Source organism: Osmerus mordax, chromosome 2, assembly GCF_038355195.1.
Source record: "Osmerus mordax isolate fOsmMor3 chromosome 2, fOsmMor3.pri, whole genome shotgun sequence".
Taxonomy (NCBI): domain Eukaryota; kingdom Metazoa; phylum Chordata; class Actinopteri; order Osmeriformes; family Osmeridae; genus Osmerus; species Osmerus mordax.
This window is the reverse complement of record NC_090051.1, coordinates 7,022,308-7,042,383: the sequence shown is the minus strand read 5'-3', so window position 1 is coordinate 7,042,383 and position 20,076 is coordinate 7,022,308. Positions and strand designations below refer to the sequence as shown.

The 20,076-nt window shown below is 43.5% G+C and overlaps 1 protein-coding gene and 1 pseudogene across 3 annotated transcripts in view; both read left to right on the top strand.

Annotated features, from left to right (window-relative positions):
- Positions 1-20,076, top strand: part of nalcn (sodium leak channel, non-selective) — an 81,766-nt gene that overhangs the window by 8,671 nt on the left and 53,019 nt on the right. For 2 of the 3 annotated variants that reach the window (XM_067255081.1, XM_067255082.1), the window contains 3 exons: positions 4,451-4,537; positions 12,618-12,752; positions 13,900-14,067. In XM_067255081.1, the coding sequence (XP_067111182.1) occupies positions 4,451-4,537; positions 12,618-12,752; positions 13,900-14,067 (390 nt within the window). The remainder of the gene's footprint in view (positions 1-4,450; positions 4,538-12,617; positions 12,753-13,899; positions 14,068-20,076) is intronic. The other variant, XM_067255083.1, reaches the window with a different exon arrangement.
- On the top strand, positions 17,343-18,499 carry LOC136959278 (putative nuclease HARBI1; annotated as a pseudogene).

The window sequence follows — 20,076 nt, the reverse complement described above, 5'->3', positions numbered from 1 at the left end:
TGTGACACAAGTTTACTTCCACTGCCTGGAACTCAGGCTCTCTTTCATAAAGATGCTACAGAACAAGTACGATTCCAGCTAGGAATGCTGTCTGCACAACAGGGAGGGATTTGAATCACAGCCATTTTAATGGATTTAGTACTGAATATCTGTTGCCCTTCCCCTAGGCTTATGCTATTCAGCCGCCTTTTGCATAGTGTTTTAAAATGCTTATTTAATGTCACAATGGTCCTCATCTCAACCAGAATATTATTATATCTGCCAAGATAATGATGATTAATTATGCAAATGTATTTATGAAGGTGAGGGGGGCCTATAATATGGAGCTTGGCTTAGTGTATCCTGTCTGATCTGCCTTTTTATAGCTTGTAGTGAAATAGTTGTTTGTGTGATGGTGAAAAGGAGAGAAGATTGGACACTAGGTGTTACTCGGTTCATGATGTACAGTTATGCAGTGTGTGTATACTGTAATTGCTGTTGCTGGTGTAGGGGTGGGTCTGGTGCCTCTACAAATGACCCAACATTTTTTTTTTTTTTTTACATAATTATTAAAATACATGGATTGATTGTAAATGGATTGCTTTCCTTATTTGTGTTTTTGTATTTATCTTCAGCATTGTTGTAACACTGAATTACGACTGGATCGAATAACGTACCCGCTGAAACATTAAGAAATCGTTTCGGTGAAATTATCACATTTTCTGTCTGGATCACAGCCTCTGAGTGTGAAAAGGAAAATAATTGAATGATGGAGTCTGTTGATGTGTGTGTGTGTGTGAGTGGGTGGGTGTCCCTAGGTCTGGCAGAGACTATACAGCAGTACGCCCGCGTTCACTCGTCTTCACACTCACACGCGCTCGGAGTGGCATGGAGTGGAGCGGCGTGGAGCCTGAGGAGTTGGCACAGAGCACAGCTGGCAGACTGAGAGAGGCTAACACTGAGACTGGGAGGCCCTGGGCCCTTTGCTCCCTTTAGGACTCTGAACCAGAGAGCGGGAAAGAGAAAGGGAGGGGGACCAGTCTGAGACAAGACTGAGAGGGAAGGGAGAGAGGGAGGGAAGCTGAGAAGTGAGGAAGAGAACACGAGAGAAGGAGACCCGAGAGTTTGAGGTGGGATGGGGAGGAAGAGGACAAGGTAAAATGGGGAGAAACAGAACATGAGAACGATAGAATGGGACTGTTTCTCCTGATTGGAATGTGTGTGCCAGATTCAGCAGACAGAGCCACAGCAGGTGTTGGGTTCACCCAGGTCAATCATCAACACCTGAACCCATCACCCATATGAGAAGACTTGTCAGGGTGGTAAAGGTTCCCCTGACTACATAGGTTTCTTTCTTTAGACATCGCTGAAAAATGTGTCAGTGGAAACAAGGTGTTTGTTAGAGAAGCCCATTGCCTTCCTCTGCAGCCGAGATTAATGCGTTCTGTATCTGTAATGGGGTTTTGCTCAGCGGACAGAGACGGAAGCTTTCTTGTGGCTCATTTTATTCTCTAAGAGATAACACATCTTAGAAGGTAAAAGAAAAAGACTAAGGAAAACAGTGACTTCTGAACCTTTGAGCACAGAGGAAAGATAGGGAAAATAAATATTTTTCTAGTTTTCACAAGAACTCAAGAAGAGTATAATGCACTTAATTTCCAGACAGATACAGTATGAGAACTGCCTTGTAGCATGTTGCATGTGGAATGTATTTTGTAAGAGCTAGGTGTTGATATTTCCTTTCTCTTGTATGAAGAAATTGTTTATATTCGGGCCGATGCCCCTAGCACTGAAGCAGTGTTACGACCTTGAAAACAATTAGGCTTTTCTGTCGCTATCAAATTTAATTATAATCACATTGTCACGCCCCAATCTTTTATTTAGAGGGAAAAAGCAATTAGCTGAAGCGTTGCAGCGAGCTGTCAGTCACGGGGCTTGAACACTGCTTCTTCTGATCAGGAGTAGATCCTGGGGGATGCAACAGTCTCCTGTCACACACACACACACCCACCCACCCCCCCCCCCCACACACACACACTAACAAAGACACACACACAGTCAGTTACTACAGTAGTCCCTGTGGAGGAAGCCTTTGAAAACACTTTGATCTCACAAACGTGAACAGATCTCAGCACCCGAATTCCTACAGTACCAGCAACCAAAAAGTGTTTTTTTTCCAAGAGGCTGACCTATTGTAAGAACCCTTCAGGGCAAGTCTGTGTACCAAGGTGACTGTCTGGGCAGATCAGACCCTGGGACCACAAACTACTGAGTACAAAAAAGAAATGGCAAAGGCCATTCATGTACAGTAATGATATTCCAGTAACCTTTTAGTCTGTTACAGTTTATGGCATAACCTTGTTTAATTTATTTAATAAAATAATTCAGGGAATTTGTCTGGTGTTCTAAAAGTTAAACATGGGGTTGGAGCTAATTAGAAAACTGGCAAATGTCAGTTATTATGTTCATGTTTATAAGGTAGTCAGAATAATAGACTCAACTCTTGTTCACCTTTTAGTTAGTAGATAAGATACATGAAAAGTTGTTTAGTTGGCTGAAGGGTTTTACTGGAGAACATTCCTAGCTGATTTCACAATGGGAGGTTGGCATTCAAGTAGATGAGTAAACCGTGCTGAGTATTGGGGTTGATTGAAAGGTTGGAAAACAAACTCAATCAAACTCAATTGATTTTACTTTTTTATTTTTATTTTTGAGTTTGTTTTATGTGTTCAGTTATGGTTGTATCAAGCTTCCCAAGAAAAGATATTCAAGAGACCACCATAATCGATACCCGAACAGTGTGTTCTTTTGAGGCTTTTCACAAACCAAAACTTACCACATAAAATGTTGCACTGTTTATTACTCCTATAATATATTTTAAAAATGTATTTCCAAAAAACAATAGGATTTTAGCCAAAGGATACAGTTAGCGATTAAGCACTAACTGTCAAAGGTGGAGCAAGGCAAGAAGCATCCAATCTATCAGTTGAAATTTGTAATCGATCGATGATTGCATCAAATTGCATGAACCAAGGAGGGAGCCCCAGGTAAGAGCGTGTAGCACTAAGTCTAAGGCCTGGGCTCTTTTTTACTGTCTCGCTCTCCAGCTGTCTATAAAAATAGGCTAAAAAGGCCAAAAAATACATCTTAAAACAAACTTCAGTTCAAACTAGTTCACATATACAATTTAGCTAGCTAATCAGTAGGCTAGTACATATTAGCTTGCTGGCTTTCCATTTTCTTTCACCAAAGTGATGGCAAAACATTTACGGTAGTAAAAATAGGAATATTATCAACTAACAAATCAGACAACAAGCCACAAATGTAATTCTGCAGTAGCTGTCCTTGTCAGTAAGTGAGTGATTTACAGCTATGAGTTCATATAATTCCATTCATCATCATGATTATTCTAGCATCGTAAGCAAATTACTTAGGTCTATGAAGGGTCATTTAGAATTAGTCTATGTCAAATAAACTTTCAAACTAAATGCTGCAGTGGTAATTACCCTACATTACCCACAATGATATCACAGATATCCCTACTGAGTTAGCTGTAGGGCTTAGTGTGCAAAAATAGAGCTAGGCAGAATACTGAATATTTAAAGGGATACAGCTAGTAATAGTTATAACTATTACATTTAATATTATTACATATATTTTTTTTTACATGTGTTTATTATTATTATTATTATCCCTGGGGGTTATACAATGTGAGTTGACTTTGACGATGGCTTTGTGATTTGTGAAAATATCAACAATAGTTTTGTGGGATTAAGTTCCAACCAAACCATAGCTAAAAGCCACATCCATAATACATGCACTGCACTACTTCTCAAATACTTATCACAAAAATTCTATAATAAAACACACATAATTACATTTTGCCTACATTTTGTCACAGAATGTTGCAATGGGGCCTAACATTGTATCATTATGACAGTAAATTCCATTATCCATGTTCTGTTCATCTGCTGCCAAACTGTTTCTGGCCCTGCATGTGTTGTTGGTTTGCCACAGAGCAGCATTGTGGAACTGTTGAACACACACAGTAACAGTCAGTCAGGCATCAGTAACACCAGATCTACAGACTAGCTCTGATAACCTGGTACAGCTACAGGCTAGTTCAGACAACAATCTGGGTGCATGTTTCATGTTTCACAAGGAATAGTCCATGCCTTCTGGTTGGTCAAAGTTAGTAACCCTTGTCTTTGTTAATGTCTAAATTTAAACTGTCATAATGACTTGTGTTGGAAGCATGTACATCCACTTCCTGATAATGAACATGACAACTATTCTTCTTGAATGTTGGACTTGGTGACTTTGTCTGTGGTCACAGATGCATTATGAAGGCCCTGTCCGAAGGGTGTATCTACCCAAGTTATACCCACCGTGTGTGATGAGGGTTCCTTGTGGTGTGTGTGTGTACACGTGTAGTCTCTCACATCCTTCACATCCTGTCTCTGTGTCGCAGATGTTCCACGAGGATGCGGCTGGAGGATGGCAGCTTGTAGCTGTGGACGTCAACAAACCCCATGGCCGTGCGCCTGCATGCCTCCAGGTACACACACACACACACACACACACACACACACTCACACACACAAAGGTGTTACAATGCAAATTCGGGGCAAGTGAGAGATATGCCCTGGGATTTGAGAACAGTCAAAATAACCATAACGCACAGTATACTGACAAACTGACAAACAAAACAAAGATTGTTCATTATAATGCAAAGTGACAGAATGCATAATCTCATTGTGTCTGTGCAATACTATAATAACATATTATATGTTAATACTATAACACACACACACCCTTTGTCCACATGTTACCGTGACTTTGAGTGTCAAATGACTTCATCCGCCGAGCACAGACACAGAGCCCTTGTGTCTTATGTGCAGAGCACCTCCAATGACATATGAGATGTAAATGACATCTGAACGACGGGGCTGTAGTGCTGGCTCCTGGTCGGAGGAGGGATCTAAATGGTCGAGCTTTAAAGATAAGCTGAAAGCAGCAGGCGGTGTGTACAGCTGTCCCAATGTTGATAGGACTGTGAAGTAAAAGACCAAGCTCTCCCTGTGGGAGGGAGGGATGGAGGGAGAGAGAGAGAGAGCACATCATTAAGTCTCTATTATTCCCAGCAAAGTGTGTGCCCCTGGGCTTCATCAGTTGGAGCTAGGGGATAGAGATAACCAAAGGGATGTCAGGGGACTGGCCTCCAAGGGAGTTTACTCATAATGACATCATCACTCTCCTCATGAAGAAAAAATAAAATAATAAAGACTCAAATATTGACACTTTGAATGTCATATTTGTTGATTGAAAACAGAAACACTGACATCTCTGTGAGTCATACGTCACCAGAAAACATGGTATTTTTAGCTTCTGATAAGGAATTAGTCTTTTAAACTTTTTGCCTATATTGTGAAAGCTGATTTTTTTGTTTAGTATAATAAAGATATACACCTTCATAAGAATTGAGTAAAGAGAAGATCCTTATACGAATCATTTTCTTCTAAATAAATGAAAACATTGTGCCTGGCTGCATTTCAAGGCTACACCCACAACAGTGAAATAATTATGATTTAATCACATAATTTGTACTGCTTTAGTGTTTGAACATATATTAATTAAGTACAGACTATTGATTTAATTATTTATCATGTCACATTGATCTTGCTTTCATCTCTGTAGTGGTCCAAATTAATATCCCCTTGAAAAAGACTCAAAGCATTATAATGGATTTTGTGACGCAGTCTGGAGACCACAAAACAAATGGTGGATTGTGTGAGTGAGGTTTTCAGTGCCACATCAACCAATGATGTGTCATGCTTTAACTTGCTCAGACCAAGGAAAACACACACACAAGACAGAGAGGTGGTCAGCTCTTCCTCCGGGTCCTCCACTCTCTCCTTTAGCCTGTCTTGTAATTGAAGGCCATCTTATTTCCCTGATGTCAGCTTCTTGACTGTTAAGCCTCTCCCATAAAAGCTGAAATGTCTACTCCCTGAAGATCTAGATTGGGCAAAGAGAGCAGAGAGAGATAAGAAAGACAAACAGAAAGCAGTGTGCGTGCCTGTGCAGGATATTAAGTGTGGATGGACTTTTGCAGGCTCTAGATGATTTTAAATGTTTAGGTTTGGCAGGTGGGCACCTCAGAAGGACAGACCAGTGTAGTCCAAGCAGGCAATCTCAGTTGAAATGAGTGCTCTTCTATTGATATATCTTGATTATTTAACATGTTGGTGACCTAACAGATTAGAGAATAGATTATGATTGGTATAGCACAGAGTAAGCAGCCAATGTACCCACAGATTATTATACATTTACATCCATGGTACCATCCAGAGCTCTTAGATATGCCTAGTAACTCATTAACTAGAGAGGGTACCATTTATGGAGAAATTGTGGGGTGTGCTTGCATCAGTGGAAGAGGGGTCCGATCCTAATTGGCTATATTTTCCTGGTATTCCGTCCTTAAGTGCAACCAGTAGGCCCAGGCTATCCACCCTACATTTTTCTATAGGCAATCCATATTTTATTGTAAAGAAACTGTTAGGCTATCTTTTGTTCTTGTAATATCTAAAATTGTCCATTCCCACCTATTCAACCCAAGCTCTACGTACAAATTTTTTTCTTTTTTTTTTACTGCTCTAGCATTTCAATAGGCTACTTGTAAGTCAGACTTGAAGTTGGTTAGCCCTGCCTGGCCGTAAATCTTGCGTTCTATTTAGCTTTCTCCGTGGAATCTTCCATCGCAGTCAGTTACCTCGACAGAAACAGTATTTTTTTATTGTTGTCATAATCCACTCCCCTCCCCAGTCTTTTACGGGGTGATCTGTAAGATGTAAGCACTAAATATTGGTGATTTGATTGTAAATTTGCCTCCATTAGAAAAAAATAGATAGAACAGCTATTGTTACAAAGTACAAAATGTGTAGTGCAAATTTAAGCAGTTGCCATAACATGGTACTTGCAACTTGACAAAGTGGACCTCATATGGAACAATTCATGCGGAGGTCCTTATGTGACAGGACAAAAACAGAGCAAAAGAGAGTGCCTGTGTGCGTGCAATTTTTAGTTTGTGCACATGCTCTTTGTGAGCATGTGCACGAACAATGTCTGTGTGTGTTTGTTTGTTTGTGTGTGTCTGTGTGTGTCTGTTTGTTTGTGTAAACACAGCCAGAAGGTGATCTTAAAACATAAGCAACAGGACCAGCATTTTTTTATTTATAATAATAATAATATTCAATATTCACAATATTTTCAAATTTTACATCGTAGTCAAAATTATTGCAATATTATCGCTAATATTCAATATATCGCCCAGCCCTACCTCTATCATAGAGTCTATGAGGTCCTCGCATCTCTGGCCGGGTAAGTAGAGCTTGTGAGACTGCTAACTGCTAGAAGAACGAAGGGGAGCCCACTTGTCTAGCAGATTAAGACATATTTGTAGGTACCATTGAAAAGTACCCTCAACTTCCCTAGACTTTAAGCTACGGTTCGTAGGTACCTACCGAAACTTCAACTTCACTAGACTTTTAGCTACAGTACTAATGCTGAGGGCTCGCTGATATTGCTGTCTGTCTAACTAGCAGGTCGTATCTATGGGTTGTTGCTAACGTGTGCTGACTTTGTGGCGTATAGGCTAGCACTGAAGTGACTAGCAAACTTGGTAGCATTCAAGGCACTTTTTGCCACAAAAACATGGTATTCTCCTAAACCATGCAACGGAACGTAAAATCAATTTTGAAACCGACACTGTCTATGTCGTGCAAAAAACGAGGGACGAGTGGGAAAATAAATAATAAATAAATACAGTAAATATGTGAGATAACATAGTGTGTGTCTTGCTGACACAAGCACACCCAATTAACCTATGTACGTCTTTATCATAAAGGTAAGGAGCTCTCTGAGGTTGACTGGCCAGCCCCGCTTTCTTCAATAATTTAGTCAGGTGTTGTTCATCCCACTCCTGGTATCTCTCAAAGGGTAGGACCACACAGAACAGAAGACAGCCGTAGTGGTTTGGAAGGTCCTGGCTTTGTTTGTTCAGCTTGTGTTCCTCCTTTGGTGTCAGCGTGAGAATTATGATTCCAGGGTGGATGTCAGTAATGACATTTCATCCATTCGTTCTGCTCTTTGGTCGAGTTCCATTGAAGTGATGCCTTTGTGGGTTGCACATGGTACAAGGGGGGGCTCGAGGACGGAGTTTGGTTTGAGCTTCTCTGAGCCTATGACGTCATTGACTATTCTACCACCAGTAACTTTAATTTTTTAACTTTCAAACTCCTGTCTAACTTCCCACACGTCTGTCTGTCTGTCTGTCTGTCTGTGTATGTCTGTCCCCAATGAGCAGCAGCAGGTGTAGATGGCAGGTAATTGGTCAGCCACCTGTTCCTGCTGGAAGACAGAAATAAACAGAAGGTTTGCCCTGCCCCTACTGAGCTGGTGGTAAAGCTTCACCACACTGGCTAATACCCCACCGTCTAGACCCTTAACCAAGCCAAGCCACGACCTGATCAGACAAGACTAGGTCAATCCAGCCCAGCCCTGCTCTCTCTAGCCTAGCCTTGTCTAGCCTACATCAGAACACAAGAATCACTATCATAAACCCTCACCATATGCTCCAAGGCAGCCACCAAGAATAAGGGAATCACAGTTCTATTGGAACACTGCACATCCGTAGTTATCCCGCTGGTGTGGATGGTGTGGGGTGTTTTTGTTGTATTTTCTGTAGCATGTTTCCATATTGGAGGACCACTAGACCTCAATGTCGTGGTTAGTAGAATATTCAGCAGAGAGGAGAGGACCCTTTCCAAACCATAGATTACCAGAGGCTAATTAGTCTTGATGTCTTCTCCCTCAGGCCTCATACAGACTAACCATAATACTAATCAGTCCCTAGGGTTCTCTAGACCCATTATCCCCGGCTGTTCACTGCCCTCTCTCTGCACTGGAGGCTAGACAAAATGAACCACATTAGGAAATGTCTTCTTCATCAACATTTTGTCGGAACGATTTGACTTGAAAAGGGAGCTCCTCAATCTGCACATAAATTTAAACTTTCCACACTAATCTTGCTACAGAGTCTAAAATTCAAATGCATTCAACGAACCAGCTAACCCCTCTAACCAGGCTAGTGCCCCACCTTTGTAAACTCTGGACCGGAGGGGAATAATTTAGCTATTTTCTATTATCAACAAGATTCCTCCATTAAAGTAAAGAAAATAAAACATGGCAGGATAGTCCATCACCAGCTCTCTCTCGCCTCCCATCCTTGAAGCGTCTTCTTCACTTCATACTGTACATTTCTTTCTTCTCTCTGTCATTCAATATGTATGATGGACAAGTTTCGATCATTCTCTTCCCTCGCTTTTAGCTTGCTATTCTCGTGGACATAAACTCAGATATAAGTGGAACAGTTACAGAAGGCTCTGTGTTATGACGGTTCCTGTGTGAAGATTCACACCTACCAACTATGCCAGCTCTAGTGCCGTGCTTGGTGCTGTTTGCCAGTTTCAAGTGTTTATCCCCATTGGCATAAATGTGGGAACAGACAAAGCGCGGCCTATGAAGCTGGTCTGATTGACTGACAGGATCACCTGGGAGATGGAGGATGACAATCCTGGATGCACGCATTGGCCCACTCTGCTCCTTCTAGAAGGGTTGAAACTGCTACGTAGCGTGGAGGGGTAAAAGAAAGGACAGAGGGGAGAGGACTATCTGCTTTGATTGTGTTGTGTTGAAATTGTGATTCACTTGAAAAGACAGTGCAAGGGAGTCAATATTTTCCCACAACTGTAAATATCTATTAAATCGTTTGACCAGACCATTTTTGTTGACTGGTCTGTGTTCAAGTAAATATTTGTGTAAGCTGTTTACTACCTGTGACATGTTAAAGAAGGCTATGGAGGTGTTCTTTATTGTAATATCAGACAGAATAATGACAGGTTGCCGCATTTCTGCCAAACCCAGCCCTAATTGTGTCAGAGGCGTCAGCACCCGTCTCAACGTGTGCGTGTGACGGAATGACGGTTACTTGCATCAACACCTGGCATTTCAAAGGCACACGAGACTCACATCTGACAAGTGAGGAAGAGGATTTATTTTCGAAAACGTGCCAAAAATGAAGATTCAAACGGCAAGAGAGCGCCATCTTGTCTCTCAATAAAGGCTGTGAAATGGATTCTGACATCCTGCACCCATATATGATACGCAAGTGCCATCAGCCTCCTCTGCTAAACTAGGCCACATCGCCGTGGGAACAGTGACAGTGTTGTTTCCTTAAGTGTCTCCTCTCTTTAGTCATACTGGGAGAGAAAACGGAAACAGACTGGAAGGAGTGGTGGCACAGAGGAGAGGAGGCTGTATCTCTGAGGTTGACTGATAGATTACCTTGTTCTCTAGACATTCATCGAACAGAATACCAAACTGTTAGTCATAAAAAGTGAATGTGTCCTGCCACATGCACACACACACACACACACATCCACTTCCACACGTACCCCCAGGAAGCTAAAATACCCCGGGGGGAGAACGTCTGGTAGCTGAAAATGTCAAAAGGCTTTGTCACGTCCAATCAGAGTCAGGGAGTGTGTGGATGTGTTTGTGTGTGTCCAGCCCCAGAGCAACAAGCGCTGGACCAGCATTGAAGGAGCCAGAAGCCTTTGAGACAACCTTTCCTCTATTACCTTGTCTTTTCATTCCTGCCCCTCCTCTGCCTATTGTCCTCCACAAATACATCTTCCCTTCGTGTTCGTCAGGTATCCATTTAATATCTGCCCCCCCCCCCCCCCCCCCCTCCACCTTTCTGTATTGATTTGAGAGACTTTGGAAGACAAGTCTGAAAAAAAAAAGGTTTTTTGCTTGGTCTTCATCCTCGTAATCATCTGCAATCACGCCACAATAGTTTGTTTGTCTGAGGTTGACAGCAGTAGTTGTCTGTAGCCTGACAGTAGGTGTTCATGAAGTGGTTTACCCTGTGATGATTCAAGTCACCACAGAGGGTTCCAGCCCAGTGTGTTGTACTGTACCAGTTTGTAACCCAGTAGGCGTGTGTCTGGTGTGTGGGGGTCTTATCTCAGCTTCTCCAGAAGACTTCCCAGCTGGCCTCATCCCTGGGGTCCCAGTCTCTCTCTGCCTGATCTTTTCCAAGAGAAGTTCAAGCCAGTGGAGATGTACAGGCTTCACTGGTGTTACTGAGACCGTGTTTTCCGAGTGCTGCCACAGTAGCAAGTTTTTAACAAGTTTATCTTTTCTTGAGTGTGTGTGTGTGTGTGTGGGAGTGTGTCCGTACGAGCGTGTGAGTGGCAGTGGTCCCGATTCCCGAGGAGAGACGTTTTCTTTCAAAATTGGCACTCTTCATCTGTTTCTCAGATATTAATTTGCTTTTCTCTCTCGCTCTTCCTCTTTCCCCCTCTCTCTCTCTCTCTCTCTCGTTCTCTGCCTCTCTTTCTCCATTGATCTCTCTGAGTGTCTCTCATGCTGGGTGAGATGCCACCACCCACACACACAAGCTGTGCCTTCCCTCACACATATATCTGTGGCTTCCTTCAATCAAATATACTCTGTCATCTAACAAACAACATAACAGGCCTCCCATCTCCACCGCAAGAGATTGACATGTTTTGAAATCACACCAGTCTTGGGATTCCTCTCTATAATAAAAAAACAGGACAGTGATACAGCAAAACAGCTTGACTCATTAGGTTGCGCATGTCACCTCCTCATTCCTCTTGAGTCATGATGGTGTCCGGTCCGAGTTGTCCTTTCAGACATGCAATATGCGGTCTGCTCTCCTAGGAAATCTAACCGTACATCTTTCCACTTCCCCTCTCCTGTCTGGGAACACACTGATCAGAGCCTTCCATCTCTCTCTCTCGCTCGTTCTCTGCCTCTCTTTCTCCATTGATCTCTCTGAGTGTCTCTCATGCTGGGTGAGATGCCACCACCCACACACACAAGCTGTGCCTTCCCTCACACATATATCTGTGGCTTCCTTCAATCAAATATACTCTGTCATCTAACAAACAACATAACAGGCCTCCCATCTCCACCGCAAGAGATTGACATGTTTTGAAATCACACCAGTCTTGGGATTCCTCTCTATAATAAAAAAACAGGACAGTGATACAGCAAAACAGCTTGACTCATTAGGTTGCGCATGTCACCTCCTCATTCCTCTTGAGTCATGATGGTGTCCGGTCCGAGTTGTCCTTTCAGACATGCAATATGCGGTCTGCTCTCCTAGGAAATCTAACCGTACATCTTTCCACTTCCCCTCTCCTGTCTGGGAACACACTGATCAGAGCCTTCCATCTCTCTCTCTCGCCCCTGTCTCTCTCTTTCTCTCATTTTCTCTCTGACTCTCTCATGAAAGTTGTCGACTGTTGATTGTTCCCTGCCATGTTGCTACCGGCCCTCTTTGCCTGATGCCATCTCCAATGAGAATCAGTTTCTTCAGGCATTGCACTCCCCTATCTCCTTGGAATATTGATGTTATTGATATTGATTGTTGTCTGCCTGCCTGGCCGAGGAACCGCCCTTAAAACAGTGAGGCCCACGCAATCAGCGTCCACAGTAAAACAAACGTTGAGATATTCACATGGTTGGGATGTGTGTTTCCACAGCAACTGATGCGCTCCTCGGTGTTCCACATGTTCATCCTGAGTATGGTTGCCGTGGACGTCATCGTTGCCGCTAGCAACTACTACAAGGGCGAGAACCATCGGCAAAAGTATGACGAGGTGTTCTACTTGGCTGAGGTATGCCTGTCCTATTTCTCAGGTCTCCTCTGGTCGTCCCTCTCCTTCTCTCCCCTTCTCCCTCACACCCATCTTGCTTCTCCATGATCCTTCCTCCTTTCTCCACCTTTCTGCTCAGTACTCCTCTGCCTGCCCATCCCATCATCTCTCATCCTTTCTCCCTTTGCCCCCTGGCTTTCATCTTTTGAACTCCTCGGTTTCTCTCCCTCCTCCAATCGCCACCTTTCTTACCCCTTGCATGCCCCTCCCTTAACTCTATCACATCCCCTCTCTCACTGTCTCTCTTTCTTTCTCTCCCTCACCCACCCACACACTCACACACACGTACAAGCACACACACACACACTTGTTCTCACACACTTATGCTCACACACACTCACTTACTGGCGCACATACACACAAGAACACACTCACACAAACATGCTCTGACACACTAACGCACACACTCTCACTGGCACACACTCACACCTGTCTGCCTGGCTCTGTCGATGCCATCTGTATGCAGCTGCTAGAGCAGGAACAAAGACAGGGAGAAGAGTGCGTCTCCCTCCCTCCATCTCTGCCTCCCTCTCTGCCTCCCTCCCTCTCTGCCTCCCTCTCTGCCTCCCTCTCTGCCTCCCTCCCTGCCTCCCTCCCTGCCTCCCTCTCTGTCTCCCTCCCTCCATCTCTGCCTCTCTCCGTCCTACTCTTTCTCACAGCTGAATGGGGGAGATAAGAGCGGGGAGATACCACACACAGTATTCTCTCTCTTTGCTCGCTCTTTCCATATCTCTGTGCATCGATGGAATGACTTGTGGGTGCTGGTTGTGAAAGGAGAGGTGCAGAGGATGGTTGTTGATGGTTAGTGAAATGCAGGATACACGTGCTCACGCACACTTACACACACACACACACACACACTTTTCTCCATTAGTCATGTTTCCCTCTTTTCTTTTTATTAGCCTGAGGTCTGTCTGCTAAGCTACGTGCAGGATGAGATAGAGAAAAAACGAAAGAGAGTTTAGTAGGGTACTTGCAGTTACCTCATAAGGAGACAGTCGCACATGTAGGTGAATGTGACATCACAGAGATAACCCCAGACCTGGTGGTGCACACTGCCACTGTTCCCAGATGGTGTTGTAACGTGTTGTGACCTCTGAACCCCCAGGTGGCATTCACCGTTCTGTTTGACCTGGAGGCCCTCCTGAAGATCTGGTGTCTGGGATTCACAGGCTACATCTCCTCCTCCCTGCACAAGTTTGAGGCTCTGCTAGTGGTGGGCACCACCCTGCACATCTACCCTGTCCTCTATCACTCCCAGTTCACCTACTTCCAGGTAGGCTGCATGTACACACACACACACACACACTTGTTTGTCTAGCCCAACCATTTACTTCCATTCCAATTGGTGTTATCTTTAACCACTAACCCTAAACCTTAATGTAGTTCTAACACCATTTATAACACTACCTCTTGTGCTTACACACAAATTCCTTACTTTTCACACAATTTCTGAAACCTGACACTCAAAACACCAGAACCATACCTCAAATCTGCAAAACCATATGCACATTTTGGGCCTTTGACTCAGTTTTCAATTTCATAAAACACTTTTTGCAAAACACAACACACAATTATCCAGGTAACACACAAAATTCTAACGGGAAGTATCTTGATTTCCTTTTTCAAACACAACCAATCAAAATGCCACACTAATTCATCAGTGCCTTACACTTACACACTCCTCACATGTGCAAACACTCATTTCTTTACTCAACACCAACCAATCATGGCTTTCGAATAGGACTATAAATACCCTAATTTGAGTCAATTTACAGTGGAGGGTATAATTTGAACCTTTACTGTAGAAAAGATAACAGGTATGTAACAATCTACTGTAATATACTCATGTTCTAATGTACACATAATAGCTGTTTCAGCACAACACACGGTATGCTATACACAAACAGATATTTTAGCACCCATGCATCCATTGACTGCAGTGCACTGCATGATTGGTCACAGTCTGGTGGATTGCTGTATCATACCGTGCAACCGTACAGTGACTGTAAGAAGAAATTCTGACAATATTGTAGAAAATAGTATATATTACTGTATGCTACAGCTCATGGCACACACAGACACCATTCCGTAATCACCTTTTTCAAAATTAGGTTTGGTTTCTGTCCTACTACACTCTTTCTTTTGTACTGTGTAATACTGTATTCACAACCACAAATGCTTATAGTAAAAAAATATGTTTGGTTTCAATCTTGTTTACCATGAATTTTTCATCATCTCTTCCATTTACTTTCAATCTTGTAAAGAAATATACAAAGGAGCTCATGAAAGAAGAGCTTTAGGTTTTGAATAACTGTGTGTATATGATATATCCAAAAATGTAATATAATGGCAAAAGTGTTTGCAACATGAGACAGGTGTGTGCTTTTGAGACGTGTTGGTGATATTTTGATTGCATTGCTTCATTTTGCAAGTGAAGCGAGGCATTTTGCATTTTGTGTGTGCAATTGTTGGATTTGTGTGTTAAGTTTTGAAAAGAAGAGCACAAGTAAAAAGAATGTAAGCATTTGAAAAAAAAAACGGTAAAATTATGGGGCCCTGTTTTTCACATTTCACTCTAATTGTGAGGACATTTGGTCCCCACAAGGGTACTTAAACAAGACCACACATACACTCACACATAATTTGGAGTGGAAAACGGTATAAGTAGTGCGTAAACACGCAGACAGACACACACACATACATTTAGCAGTGTAAATGAATTCAAAGCGATTGACTGATGATCTTGATTCCTCCAGAAATGCTCAGCTCAGGGACGAACGCTGGTGCCTGTGAATGCGTTGAGGCCATATCTCAGCCTTGTTGGCCCTGTGACCATGCTTTGATGAATATAAATTGATCAATTAATCTCCCACCACCATTTTATTCAATCACTTGTTCTTCCACTCAACCCTAGCCTGACACAGAATGACTAACACTGATTAAACTAACTAAAACTAAAGCCAGAATAGTAACATTTCCTACTTTAATTCATGTGTCTGTCTCCTCTACTAAATCTATGTATTTTTCTCTACTCCATACTATTGTCGAAGTTCTACTATTCTCCGTACAAGTATACTACTTTAGTTCTCAAGTCCTACAGTTCTCACTACTAATTCTACTGTTCCCAGACACGCCATATTCAGGTTCCCCTGTTCTCCATACCATACTAGATTCCCTGTTCTACAGAATATCATACTAGTTATCCTGTTCTGCATACCACTCTGCTGATAGTCCTGTCATCTATACTACATGAGATCTTACTAGTTAGATACTAGTTATCCTTTGCTCCATATTAGCTCTCCTAATGTGCTCGCTACTCTACTGCGGTTAGCCTTTCTGCTTCACTAGATATCCTGCTCTAACTCTGCTGTTCTTCAGACTTTACTTCATAGTATTTTGTCCATACATTATACTGTATCTATTATTCCTACAGTTGTCTATTCCAGCAAAATATCCTACTACCTCTGGTCCATGTGTCCAAATGTGATTAATGTGATGTGTGTGCGTTCCCAAGACCTTCTTTCTCTAAACATAAACAGGTCTAATAATGTGTGCTGTTGCCGTGGTGCCACAGTGTGTGTGTGTGTGTGTGTGTGTGTGAATGACAGCTGTTGCGAGTGGCTGGCAGAATAAAACCAGCTCGTGTTGACAAGCCTCATTAAAGACTGAAACCTGTGGTGTCACCTCCCCGTGCTCCACATTAGACAGGAACTCACCTCACGAGACCAAAGGTTGTAGGTTGAGGTCCCAACTTAGCTCCATTCAAGTCCTGCATTAGCGGGCGGTAGGTTCAAGTCCCCCATGAGTCATGCATTGCAATATGCTTTGTCGTAGCAACAACCAGTGTTTACATCAGGAGTATCTTCTTATCGACCTCTTCTGATCTGCCCTCCAGGGCAGGAATTAAAGCTGGGGGAGTTTCACCGGGAAAGGTCAGCTTGGATGTATTGTCATCCTGTCTGCTCAAAATGCCACACACCTTCTCTCATACCCAAACACACACACGCACACATTTCTAATCATGCCGTGTCGTTTCCTCTTGCTGAGTGTAGAATAAAATCACATAATTACAAATGTGGCATCGGGAACCAATCGCACGCTGACTTGTTCCACATGAGCGTAGGGCAGGTTACAGGGCTGGCACAAACAGGAGACACAACAGGGGGGTATTCCAAGTAGCGGGTTTAGTGAAAACTTTGAGTTGTTTAACCCTGAAAAGAGGCATACTCCGAATTCCACGTTCCAGAAAGAGAGGTAACGAAACCTTTTGGTAAGTTGCCATGGTAACTTACGCTGTGAAACTAACCTGCTCGCTAGCAGGTTTTCTATGAAAAACACTGCGTTTTCCTAGCAATCCCCACCCACTTTTGGATCTTGAATCAGTTTGCAGACATGGAGTGTACTTTCGTGGGTCGGCCGATCGATTTCGAGCAAAATCTAATTCGCATAGCCTTACGCCAGGAGAGGATTTTAAGACCGCGATTGGATGTACTTTCATTCCCCGATGAATACCTACGCGAACGTTACCGTTTTTCATCACATTCAATAATGTATCTCACCAACATTCTCCATCCATACATTGCTAATGTAACACACCGTGGACGTGCTCTCAGAACAGACCAAATTATACGCGTTGCTCTTCGTTTCTTTGCCAACGGGAGTTTCCTATACAACATTGGCGATGCAGAACATCTCGGAAAAGCAACAGTCAGCCGAGCCATAAGAAAAGTGGCCCTGGCACTGAAAAGCCTACGTAGTCTTTCCTGGGCACAAACCTCTAAGGACCATCAAAGAGGAATTTCACATGATTTCAGGTGACTGATGTAGCACACATTCAGTTTAAGTCAATTAAGAAATTTGAAATCATGTGAATGACAATGTTGCAATCTCAGACTGGGATGAGTAAATCCTTTCCATTTTGCAGGATTTCCCAATGTGATTGGCTGCATTGATGGCACCCACATCCCCATCATAGTCTCCTTCATTAATGGATGGAGCTATGTGAATAGGAAGTCATTCCACAGCATTAATGTGCAGGTAGATTTAATGTCTTACAATAATAAAAGACTACAGCACAACTTTAAAATATTGCAGCTAATATCTCTTCTCTGCACTGGCAAGATTATATGTGATGCAGCACATTTGATCTCAAATGTGGAGGCCAAATGGCCTGGCTCGGTACATGACTCAAGGATATATCGCGAGTCTACCCTGAGCAACAGAGTTGCAAATGGTAAGTTAAGCTTTGAACAAATAACATTCCCTTGTCTGCCTCTTCTACCACATTCACAATGTACCCACTATATACTTACAGGAGAGTTTTATGGCCACCTGCTTGGTGACAGAGGGTACCCATGCCAGCCCACTCTGATGACCCCTTACCATGACCCTGAGCCTGGCCCTCAGCAGTGGTACAATGTGGCCCACTGCAGGACTAGAGTCCGGGTGGAGATGACCATAGGCATTCTCAAAGCCCGGTTCCAGTGCCTACGTAGACTGAGGGTAAAACCAGAGAGGGCATGTGATATTATTGTGGCATGTGTTGTTCTTCATAATATTGCCACTATTAGAGGAGAGAAACACCCTGCCTTACAAAACGACCCTGAGGACGACCATCCCCTCCAACCTGCAGATGTCCAAAATGGGAGAGAAGTCAGAGACATACTGTGCCGCACATACTTCCACCAACCCTGACACTGAAATAAACACAAATCATTACCATTTCATTCTGTCTTCTGTATTGCCTACAAATAGAAATGCAACAATTAATATTAATATATTGTTCTGAAAATTAACACTCACTCACCTGTGACCATGCACCCACCTGCAGCTGGTGTTCTAGCAATTCAATTTCTAGATCCGTCTTCTTTATCTTCCGACCCAAATACACTATCTCTTGGTCAGTTTTCTCCATTTGTTTTAACAAATGGAGTTTGTACAAGTCCTTAACTGGTAACTGGGAATACATTAGGATGACATTAAATCCCAGTTATACACACAGAATTCACCTGCCATTTACTGAACATCTCACTGTCTGTAGCTGTGCTTTGGAGGTTGATGGACCCCTCTCCTGGCAAGGCTCATCCATGCTCTGTTCAACAGGATCAGACTGGGCATTTAGTTTTTACGTTCATTACTCTCATCACTTCAGTGTACATTTTAAACTGAAAATTACACCCAAGACTGTAAATAAAGTACATGGAGAGGGAACTATCATATATGTAGCTACCATATATGTAGGCCTCTCTGCAACCCCGTCTGTGGCAGCAGTCAATGTGTCCTCATCCTCCTCCTCCTCATCATCATCCTGTGATGAAAGGTATTGTTTCAGGATAGTCACCACTACTATGCATAATGGAGTATTGAGTGGCCTACTTACAAGTGGTACCGTTGTGCAAAGGCTTGCGGGAGGCTCAACCACTCGGATTACACCATCAGTGACTAGAAGTGGACCAGAGTGGAAAATGAAAACACATTCACACACACTTGCACATACTTACATCTTATGTATAGGCACTTGTGTCCTGTGGGGTGATTGGCTCTGATGAGCTTCCTCCAGGGATGCCTTCAGCCACTGGACGGCCAATGTTGTGGCTCAGAGCCAGCTCTTCTGCAGAGGTCAGAGGTGCTGGTGGTGGCCCTCCACCCGTTTTGCTGGTAGCAGAGCCAAGCCTGAGGCTGGTAGCAGAGCCAAGCCTAATGCAGGGTGTCGCAGGCTGGTAGCAGAGCCAAGCCTGAGGCTGGTAGCAGAGCCGAGCCTTGAGTGGTTGGTGTAGGCTGGTAGCAGAGCCGAGCCTGAGGCGGTTGGTGGAGGCTGGTAGCAGGACCGAGCCTGGTGCTGATGGAGGCCGGTAGCAGAGCCAGGCCTGGGTTCCTGGGAGGATGAGTGTGATTAGGGGATGCAGAGATGGTGGAAGTGATGTGGATGGTGCATGTATAGTTACCGGGGAGGTGATGTGGATGGTTCATGAATAGTTACCGGGTATGGACTCGGGGTGTGGCGGAGAGTCCTTATGGGTCACGGCCGAGCAGCGGCTCAACCGGATCCCCAAAGGAACACTCACCTACGGGCTGCTGCGAGGCTGATGAGAGCTTGAGTGTGGTGGAGATTGGGGAGGTTGGTCCTGACGTATAGGCGGTATGCCTGAGAGGACCAGCGACGGTCCTCTCAGCTGGATAATGTGGTCAGCGACGCCCTGGCTGGAAGCAGAGGAAGCGGCGCCGATTCTGAAGGAATGTGCGGAATAGTGTGTGGGGTCTATGCCTGATTTGGTGAGGATGA